At 44.9% G+C, this 11510-nt stretch overlaps 1 protein-coding gene across 1 annotated transcript in view; it reads right to left on the bottom strand.

Annotated features, from left to right (window-relative positions):
• Positions 1-620: 620 nt before the first annotated feature.
• ntn2 (netrin 2) overlaps positions 621-11510 on the bottom strand; it is a 57836-nt gene continuing 46946 nt past the window's right edge. Inside the window, exons 4-6 of the mRNA XM_080454857.1 lie at positions 11075-11128; positions 5102-5176; positions 621-3918 (exon numbers count right to left, since the gene is read on the bottom strand). Of these exons, the coding sequence (XP_080310983.1) occupies positions 3530-3918; positions 5102-5176; positions 11075-11128 (518 nt within the window). The 3' untranslated portion in view covers positions 621-3529. The remainder of the gene's footprint in view (positions 3919-5101; positions 5177-11074; positions 11129-11510) is intronic.

Here is an 11510-nt window from a genome sequence, read left to right as displayed (position 1 = left end):
TCACTGCCAAGTTGTTTGGCTTGTTAACGTAAAACGACAGGGAGGCTCTCACTGTGAGGTTTACTAAACAGCTTTCACAAGGGGCTACGTTTCACCCTGGCTAAACAACATCTGGCTCCCTCCAACCTTCTTATCTGTATTCCAATATTCATGGTGGGACATAAAGAAGGGCAGAGCAAGCAAGCAAGCAAGCACAGAAAGTACATTAAAAAGTGTTATAGCTGCCTCTATCTACCAGTGGTGGAAAGTAACTAAGTAACATTTACTTAAGTACCGTACTTAAGTACAATTATGAGGTATTCGTACTTTAGTTGAGTATTTCCAATTTCCAATACTTTTACTTCTACTCCACTACACCTCAGAAGCAAATATTGTACTTTTACTCCACAACAATTATTTGGAAACTTTAGTTACTAGTTACTCTTCAGATATAAATTATGATATTGTGAAACATACATTTACCACTTTAGCCCTATTTTATACATCACAACGCGTCGCATCGCGACGCGTTGTGATCTTGTAGATCTGCTATTTTCAAACATTTTATACTTTTACTTTTGGTACATTTTGATGCCAATACTTTTGTACTTTTACTCAAGTAGATTTTGAATTCTGGACTTTTACTTGTAACGGAGTATTTCTATATTGCAGTATTGGTACTTTTACTTAAGTAAAGAATTTGGCTACTTTTTCCACCACTGCTATCTACTAAGTGAGACTCCTGATTCCAACTGGAGTGAGAGGGCAGCATGGACAACCTTGATACGGTGTAGGAGAGAGAGGCCTCGCGGACACGGAATTTGAACATCAATCATAGCGTCCCATGCCATACTCGCATACCAAGGCAAGTAGACTGCCACTACTGTAACAGCACCTGTTAGACAGGCTGCCACGGAGGGCCAACGCATCAATAATCGACTGTTTGGTTCTGCATTTTTGCAAAATTCCATCTGTGGGAATTGTGCAATGGTAGAGTAGTGTCGGAGCGCTGGTTCAAAATGTTGAAGTTTTATCAACATCTTTTCTGTTTTGTCATCACATGGAAATAAACAAATTACCAATACTAAAATATCTACAATTTTCGCATTGACAACTCTTCATGTAAACAATATCGAGCTTATTGTTTATGTTTATTGAGAGTCAGCTCTCCATTACCGCACATTCTTACTTGATGACTTAATCTCAGAAGCGGTTACAATCACACCATAGGCTATGCTTGTATATGTGACCGTGTGAATTCACATTTTGACATTACGACATGAAACCGAGAGCTAAAGAGCGGCACGCTATGCAGTTGGGGGATTTTGGACATGTGACAGTGTCACATATCTAAGATACTGAATACACATTGGTTAAGTAAAAAAAATAAAAAGGTGGGCAAGTAGAGACACTTTTGGACAAACGACAAACCAAACATACCGCCACATTCAGGGGAGCGTAACCGCTAGCTAGCATGACATGCCTGTCGGCACACTAACGGCTAGGCTAGCCTGACATACCCCTCAAACTTGTGTGTTTATCTTGTACTCTGTTTAAATAAATTGTAATGCGCTTTACAAAATGAAATAACGACAAAAGGCAGATAGAGACTATGAGAGCAACCAGACGGCTCTCTCTGTGGTTTTTCGTGGGTCCTGACTTCCATATACTCTTAATTCAATTTAAAAAACAGACGATGCTCATTTGGCAATGGATGACAGGCACTGTCGGGGCAGAGATGGAGATGACTTGGGTAGTTTTCCTTTGGGTTGTGATGTTGACATTGGTTTAGTCCTTGGTCTGCTCACTGTAAATTTCACTTTGTTAAAAAAAAAGACTGGCAAAAAAACCACAAACATGCAAACATAAAAAAAGCACATGAAGATTGAAATATAATATTCTCACGTCATAATACAATGAGGGAGTGCTTAGAACTTTCCAGCCTCATTCATTTTGTCAATATAAACTAGAGATATATGTGAATATGTCATTTATCCAACTGTTTTTTTCTTTTTACTGCACGATAAGGAACTCACATTTTAATCTCTTTTTTTGGCAAGCAACAGCCTGTCAGTCACAAGACACATCATGAAAATGGTCATATATTTAAAAGAAAGAAAGAAAATTTGACATTCATCACGCGACAACATCTGGGCAACCACTTTCCAACCAAACAATGGAAGACATTATGCAGAAAGCAGAACGTGTCCTTGGATACATGGGTATTGTTTTGCACTGCAAATCATTGACCATAGTTACACGGTGGCCATTTTGTTCTTACTTCATACTAAGGGGGTTGAGAAACCCCATTGTGTAGAGATGGGGTTTCCCAACTCCTGTGTATGAATATGGTCAGTTGGTCCACACTGTCAGTGTCAGATCTTCTGACCAGAAGTCAAAAAAGAAATACTTTTGAGTCATACTAATGCCTGACTACCGTACACGTCCCACTCCTGAGAGGGACTCGGGTCGAGGACTTGTTATGGATTTATCAATCTAACACACGTAAAGACATAGCAGGGGTATGGACACAAGAAGTCACTACACCAGGTATATAAACTCTACTATAAGCAGTGGCATCAAATATTTGCAAGTTGTAAACGTCACTATAGGCAGTTCATTGCGTCAGGGTTCTCTGGTGGCAGCAGCAGAGGAGAGTGACATTGAGGTTTGCTGTGGAAAATGTCCCCGTTCAGGGAGCCCTTGTGGTCCGCACGGGGCAAGGTTGTTTCTGTCGTGTGTCACGATGATCCATGAAGGCTACGTCAGAGAGGCGAGCCAGATTAGGCCCTGTATTTTGTATGAACAATTTAACGACAAACACTAAGAGGCTCTCACTTGGCCCACAATTTACCGGACACGGTCAAGGTTTGTTTTGGACAATGAAATGCGATGCAGCCACGTTGGGATTTTGTCCAGTACATCTTTAGGAAGGTTGTAGTTTTGTGGCCACACAGTGAAATGAGTCTATCTCTCAGATTCAACAAAGCGACCCCATCGTTTGAAAATCCTCAGAGAAGAATGGAAAATGAAAACGTTTTGCGTGTGAATATGAAAACAAAACACGGCGGGGGGGGGGGATCAGTCTGGAAACACTTGGGGAGGTAGGGGACAGGTAGTTTGAGGAGGAGTGGACATTTTCACTCACTGTCAATGGAGAGGATGCTGCTTTTGTCTACACTTCATACCCTTTTTAATGGTCCCTTTTGAAGGCAGACCAGTTGAGAGAAAGACAAGTGACACTCAGGTGATAAAACTTGAAAAATTAAAACGAAAATAATTATACAATGTACACAAAAAGTGGTCCTTAAAACAGGCAAGGTACATGCAGTCTTTGTAATGTGCAGTGTCCCCGTGATGACTGGAGACCAGGGAATTGGGGGGAGGGGGAGAGAAGGGGGCGAGGAAAAAAGGTTCAAACTTGTGTCCTATCCTGCCAAATAAGGGCTAGGACGGACGTCATAGAGTCAGGGTTCAGGGTCAAGTTCAGGGGCGTAACGGGGGTTGAAAGGTTGGGGACTGAACGAGGGGGGTGGAGGCTGCTTTCCCATCACGCTTTGCCGCATTTGCCCTTCTTCTCTTTGCGCTGGAACTTCCGCAGGCGTCGCGTCCAAACGTCCCGCCACTGGATGACCAGGCTGTTCTTATCGGCCAGAAGGCCCACGCGCTCCGCCCCCGCGTTGGTGGCGCCTCCTCCCCCGGGCCCGACCCCTGGCCCCGCCCCTGGGCCGGCTCCGCCCTCGACGCCGCCCATCACCAGGAAGCGCTTGCTCATCTGGATCTTGGGACACTTGCAGGCCAGGTCCTTCATATGGATCCACAGGATGTTGTCGCCGCGCTTCAGCGGGTCGCCGCGGCTCTTGTACACGGACACCACGTTGACCGAGAACTTGGCCCAGTCGCCCACCGTCTCCATGTCCAGGACATTTACTTGGACCGCTGCACACAAAATGGACACACACAGACAAATAAGAAAAGCAGTTTAGTATTTTTTCCCACAACGTACTAATTTAATGCAGTACACACTTTTTCTTTTAGTAGCACTTTTTAATAAAACAATTTCACAATTGATCTTCATTAAAAAATAAAAATAAATTGCCTCTGCCGAACGTCTGTGGACATTCCTTTTGTTATGTTGGTGGTGTGCGAGCGTTCCTTTTGTCTTCATACGGGCATGCCCATAAATGGGTATTTCGGTCGGATCAGCGGTTCTGGACAACCGAATCTCCATATGCCTATATATGGGCATGTCGGTCGGCTCGGCGGTTCTGGACAACCGCAAATCCGACAGACTGGAGGCCTGGCACTGCACTCGCATGAGTCGTCGGTGACGCATGCACAGAGTTTCGGTCGGACGGACGGTTCTCGAGATATGTGAACTACAGACGGACAGTCGGACTGACAGACGGACGGACGCACATTTATAGTAGGATACTGTAAGGCGGGGGTCTTCAATGTTTTTCAACCAAAGGACCCCCTAGCTGAGAGAGAGATGAAGCAGGTACCCCCTCTATACATATTGTGTTGCAGATTAAACCTTTTCATAATTTCATAGACTTTTTGTTTGATAGCACTATCATGAGTGTTGTGATGGATTCATGTTGACGTGCATTTTCATGAAACCGTCAATACCTTGTAAACGTGACCTTTCACTCTGTACTTGGTCTGCTCTTTTTTCCCTCAACACCAAACCTCTTTGCCGAAAACAGCCGATCCACAAGCTCACAAGCTTGTAGATTTGCTATTTTTGGCTAAAGTTCTCCTCAGAATAGGGATGCTAGAGTTCAAGTGGTTAATGTAAAAAAAAAAGAAGGGCAGCCTCCCTGTACTAACCCGGAGGACAGGGGCGTAGCACCAAATTCTGGGCCCTGGGGACAAAGATTCACTGTGGGCCCCCCTATGATTTTTTTCTTTAAAATAGACCAAAAAAATACTTTTTTTTTTTTTTTTTTTTTTGGGGGGGGGGGCCCTATTAACTCAGTCCCACTTACACCCCCCCTGTGACGCCCCTGCCGGAGGACACCCTATACGGGTCCCGGACCCCCTGTTGAAGACCAATGCTGAATGACAAAATCAAAGGAGCCTTCGCAGACTCTACATGCAGTCCACCATATTTACTTACCATAATCTTTCTTGCAGTACTTCTTCATGTTGATCTTGAGGTTGCCTTTCACTGGTTTACAATAGGACTCACAGTCTGCGAACACAACAGTAACCATTGACACTGGCTGACAATCACAGTGGGAGCCATTACATACTTAACAGGGCACTCACACACTTACACCGAAATGAGAAATATCACGACAGGGTTACATTTTGTAGGATCATTTCACACATTAGGACCGTTTTACAGCCATGGTATATGGGGTTGTCTTGCAGTACTTAAAGATGTAACCTATGCATTTTAAACCCATTTAGACCTGCTGAGGCCGATTCTAAAAACGTCTGCTAAATCCTGTTTTCTGAAAAACTTCAAATATTTATAAAAAAAATCACTAATTTCACTATATACTGTACATAGCAACAAGAACTCCAAAAAACAAATAGGGGTTCCCGCCCACCAGATAGCAGAGCACATATTGAAAACGTGCGCGCGCACACGCACACACACACACACACACACACACACACACACACACACACACACACACACACACACACACACACAATTTAAGCCCAGCTTATTTATCTATTTACCTTTTTTTTGCTTCATTTGTTTAAATCCTCAAAAAAAAGTGCAGCTTTTATATGATATTTTATCTAAATGCCTTTTCTACGACCAGAGTTTGTCTAATAAAATAACTTTGGGGATGCATGTGAACGCAAACGCAGACCCGCTACTGACACCAACGAAGGCTCCAAGAAAAAATTGGAGCTGGCTGGAAGTATAGAGAAATGTTGGGCTTGGGTCCGTTTTCCTTTTTTCTTTTCCTTATTTTTTTCTCCGGGGGTAAAATACAACCCTCCGACAAATTACACATAAAGCCCCCGCAATACCCGGTGTCGGGAGGCAATTTAAACATACCAGCAGGAGAAAAAGTGTTCCGTTTGACATGTTTTCTAGGGGGCCTGAGAAAAGACAGAGCGTGGTGGAAGTGGTCATGGTTGGATGGAGGTGAATAGGCCCTGGCTGGCCCTTGGGCTGCCAGCGTGACGATTGAGACCACACACTGGACAGCTGACCCTAGCTGACCATTCATAGGTGGAGAGCTGCCACTGCTCTGGGATCAGCGGCATTTGGTAAGAACCTGATGAAGCCTTACAGAAGACAGAGGTGTTCCAATTATGTTTGTGAAGGCTGGAATGGACTTTCTTCCTCTTGGCTGCACTAATCCAAGATATCCAGATCTCTTTATTTGACAGACCGGCTGGATCAGTTGCCGCTCAGTTTTGGCCTGTATTCACGCAGGGGGAAGTTGAACTGAAAACCACATGCTCGTTTTCGGCACTGGCTTGCTTCAAAAAGTTACATATACTGGTACAGGACATTCACACCTGAGAGCTGGCCAGTACCGCCATCGTTTGGGCATCTCCACGGGCAGTGTTGCCAGATTTGCTTATTGTAAATTTTCCCCAGGATTTTATTTGAAAATAGCAGCACACAGATCTGCTATTTTCAAATAGCTGATATCTGTTTGAAGTGCTCATATGGCCCATAGTCGCTTCTTTTGGGCTTGTTTTCTTAGACCTGGTTGCTTGTTTCTGTCACATAATCTGGCAACACTGTCCACGGGCAGTGGTGGGAGTCACGGGACTCGTGCAAACACCTCAGCGATGCTTGGTGAGACCCCGAAATACAGTGATTATCGGGGGGGACATCCCTCTGCCCAGTAGGAAACCATCATCCCTATACACTAAGGTTTGGAACAATGGCGCGCACAGCGTGCAACATGTGGGTGCAGCAGCACTGGGGCTGTTTGCAGAAGCCGAGTACTTAAACACAAGATTAATGGTGACTAATTTGGTTTAGGGCCCGGCAGTAGAACTTTAAAGTGGTGGCGGAGACAGCATGAGTACATTATGTTGAGCTAACACCGCTCAGATGTGATAGCATAGCTAACACGAAACACCACCGAGAGAATACGACATGGCAGAGCAAAATCTCACCAGACACTTAGGGTGGCTGCCCTCAGTAGGACTTGGGGGGGAAAGCCCTGTGTGATGTTTTGTAACGTGCCCTTCTTCCCTGACATGAAATCATGATCAGCATGCAACCACTACTGTAACTGCAATGTTAACTGTAATTATGCAATTCTGTATTAGTACTCAATAATTCACTGGAATCAAGGTTCGATTTGTTGAGGGGATGGGGGGTGCCTCTGCTTTTGATATCCACTCTGATCATTATTTTTTATTGCCGGTTTTATCCCTGCTTTCTGGTCACCCTGAATTAAATGCATTTCCTTTTGGAAAACGTAGACTGTCTGATATGATTAATGTTTGATAATATCACAATTTAACAATGTAATAAAAAATATATATGTTAACCACATTCATCCTGGCATCCCTATTTGGGGATAAACCCCCCCCCCCTCCCCCCGCTCTGTCTTTATTACAAATCAAACCACTACTGGAATAAAGTAATGGGTTACCGAACACATTTAATTCATCCAATTCTTACATTACCCAGAGGGTAGGGCAGACACACAACCTCTGAAGAACCTGATGACCTGACGTGTTCTGAATGTACCGTGCGCAACAAAGGTAATTTCCCTGCAAACAACTATAGTCTGAGCGTTTCAAGGGGGACACGCAATCGCAACCACAACCGCAGCGTCTTGCCTGTGCTCTCGAGGGGCCATGAAATCGAAAAAACCTCAGGCCGGTATAACAAGGGCCGGGGTATCTACAGGTCCCACAGCCCTGCGAAAGGAAAACCATTCAGGAGGTGTGTGTGTGCGGGGAGAAGGTTGCACGGCTTTCCAAAGCAAACCAAATAAAAGTGATTGCTAACAGGAATCAACCCAATTAGGAAAAAAAAGAGGCACGTGCTTAGAGAAAGAACGAGAGAGAAACAGCGAAGAGACACGGTTACTGGGTCGCACGCGAACGAGTGAGTTGCGATGCGTCGCTTCTTCTTTTTTTTTTTTGGTGGTGGTGGGGGTGGAGGAAGCAATGGAAGCAGGGCAGGAGAAGGGAGAGAGCAAGAGGGGGCTGAGGAGCCTGTAAAAATGTCAAGGAGGCTTGGCCATATATCAGAGTGTTGGAGATTTTACTAGCCAGAGAGAGAGAGAGAGGGAGTGAAAAAGAGAGAGAGAGAGAGAGAGAGAGAGAGAGAGAGAGAGAATAAGCAGGCAGCAGTTTCCAATAACCCTATAGGACCAGAAAGGGTTAAAAGAAAGAAGAAAAAAACACGGTGAAGAGGTGTGTATGTGGACGGGCGCGGAGGTGTGCGTGTGGATGGATTTGTGCGTGTGTGTGTGTGTGCATAACGTACTGTATGTACATCATTCACAGGCTTTAAATTTGATGTTAAATATTATGTAAGTCCATGTAAAAGGCCTCTTTCATTATGAGCCGGGTGTGTGGTTTCATTCGCGAGATCATTATCATCCGCAAGGCGCATGTGAGCGTGACATGCGTGCATTTGGAATGACGTAAGAAGTGCATGGATCTCATTAGATCACTGTCACTTAGGTGTATATGCCTGTGTAGTGCAGGGTTGCCAGTTCTGCTCATTATAATTTCCCCGCAAGATTTTATTTGAAAATAGCCGATCTACAAGTTCACAACGCGTCGCATCGCGACGCGTTGTGAGCTTGTAGATCTGCTATTTTCAAATAGCTGATGTATATTTTAAAGTGTTTGTGGCCCATAGTCGCTTCTTTTGGGCTGGTTTTCCTAGACCTGGTTGCTTGTTTCTCTCACAGAATCTGGCAACACTGTGCGTGCGAGTGTGCGTTTGTGCACAAGAATGGCCGTTGCATGTTTGTGATATATACAGTGGGCAAGCTCCATAGCCTATCAGTGGTTGAAATGCTGGCCGGACGCCAGTGTGTGTTTTCCCATGAAGAGTTACTTACTGCTGGCCGTTCACCTGGAAAAGCCCCTGGTGAATCGTCCATTGACCCAGAAGGCCAGCCCACACTGAAAACACACACACAATTGCACTCGGCGGCTCCGGTTACCCTTGTTTCGCTCCGGCCGCTGTCACCATGCCATGACAAGGACAAATTGCGTCCGCCGCCCCCTCCCCGCCCCGCACAAAACACAGGGAGACATTCTGGGGCCTTGGGTTTATACTGCGGGCCGAAGCTGCTTCTATGGCGGCTTTTTACGCTGAGAAGGATGGGGGGGGGGGGGGTTGGGGGGGGTGCTCTGGTATGTTCAGGAGCGTTGAGGTGAATCGACGATGAGCGACGCTTGTGTTTTCGTCAGACACCCCGCAAAACACTTTCCCAGGGAAGGAAAACACTTTGAATGAAAAAGGGCTCACAGGCCCATATGACGTGCAGTTAAAAAAAAAGGACAGCTTTTAAGAGAGGAATTAAAAAGAAGAAGAAAAGGAGTGATACATGTGATTAAATAATAAACCTTTGATGTCAACGATTTACTGTAAGTCTTCATTGGGGTCACAGCACAGTTCTGATGGTTATTTCATATGCTGATCAAACCGCTTGGTCTAATTGGCGCCAAGTCTTGCGGTTTAGGAGTGGCTGCCACTCAAAGTCACACTGTAAAATCCCCAGGATTAACCTGTTCACAAGATTATTTGAGGGAGAAGGCTAGCTGCCTTTTTTAATGTCAGAACAGCCACATTCAGGCTTTTTTCCTCTCTCTCAGGGTGCAGCATTTTTAGGAGATTAAAGAAAACGCCTTCTAAATCTTAACAGTTTTCTGAAAGAACGTTGCCATGTATATAGCGACATCTAAAATGACACAGATGCCGTCCCAGATCGAAAGGTCTACAGACGTAAAAGTTAAATGAACATCATTGTGCTACTAGGCGGTTCCAACCGTAGCCTATATACCCCTTTACACCCCCGATTGTATTTAACATTTGAGATGTAAAGGAGGCATGGAGCCAAGAGCGTATTTTAGCCAGGGCCTCCGTCCGAACCAAGAACCAAGTCTTTTATTGCAGAGAGAGGTGTTGTGCGGCGAAGTGGGAGGTACGATTCTCTGGGCAAAGGTGTTGATTTATGTTGTAAACCCGCTAATGAATCAACGTTTCCAAATCAACACCACCGTGCAAATCAAACAGGCACCAAAATGAAAAATAAGGGTATGGAAATTGAGGGGAGCCTAAACTTGGGAGAAAGCACACATCTTAACCCGTTAAAAACGGGAAAGCATCCGTGTCATTTTAGATTGTTGCGTTGGCTATTCAAAAATAGCAGACATACAAGCTCACAGCACATCACTTCGTGCCGCGCTGCGAGCTTGTACATCTGCTATTTTGGGATTTAAAAAATATATTTTTTCTGAAAATGTTTGAACATTTTTGAAAAATCTTGATTGTGACATTTTGACACAAATTAACACAAATCTCTTCTGGGGGTCCCTGGCACAAAGCATTTTCAGCTGGGGGGTCCGTGGCCAAATAATCAATTTGGGGGTCCTTGGCACGAAAAAGTGTGAGAACTACTGATTTAGAAGGCATTTGTAGAATTGGCCTCAGGTCTTAATGGGTTAAAGAAAAAAAAGAAAAACAATTCCTCACAGTCAGTCACTAACACTCTTGTCACGCCTCAGAACTCAACCCCTTCACCACCAGGGTGTCTTGGCTAAACTGCAACTAATCACTTGTGCTGCGTTTCCATTGGCCTCGAGCTGCAGCTGGAAGCGACCGCTCCGTCCAGAGCTAGAAGCTATAAGAGCTCGAGACTCGCTGAAGGTTCTAATGGTTCAGGGGAAGCCCCGCGTGCCAAGAACACAGGTTTTAAGACAATGGAAAACACTCTCCCGGGCTCCAGAGCACTCGTTCTCCTCGCAAAAAAATAAGAAAACATCAAACAGAGGACCCACCCACCATTAATATTCATTCCACAGCATAAAAAACCGAGCCCAGAAATATTAAATAGCATGTTATTTCTTTCCCCCTCATAAACAGGTGGTAGTTAGGGGAGAAGCCGAGCGAGTGCGTATTACTGACCTGCTGGTTCTTCTGTGCTGCTCACCACGGCGGTGGGGTTGACCACTGGGATTTCTGAAACACACACACACACACGAGAAGAAACATTTCAGCGGGACATTTATTGGCACGATTTATGCCCATGCGCTTCAGCCAGACATGGTGTAAGTGGCTTGGCCGCGTGCCTTCTAAATGCGCACGTGTGGTCAAACAAAATGAGGGATGTCAGAATTCGGTGAAAGTAATTTCAAAGAGGGCATGGGAAGGCCATGGATATACTGGAATATGAACATGCCGGTGGAACAGCAAAAGAAAATAGCGTGTAGGATGTAGTACAGTGAAGGAGTCGGAGTCGGAGTCGGATCACCAACACTGAATTTTAGCCTAAATTTTACTTTGTCGTACAATGGTGATGCTCGGCTTAAGTTAGTGAGAATGAAAATAGCATCCGTTTCTC

This window comes from Gymnoscopelus braueri (assembly GCF_963280865.1).
Source record: "Gymnoscopelus braueri genome assembly, chromosome: 17".
NCBI lineage: Eukaryota > Metazoa > Chordata > Actinopteri > Myctophiformes > Myctophidae > Gymnoscopelus > Gymnoscopelus braueri.
The sequence above is the reverse complement of the archived record's forward strand: the minus strand, read 5'-3'. Positions and strand labels throughout refer to the sequence as shown.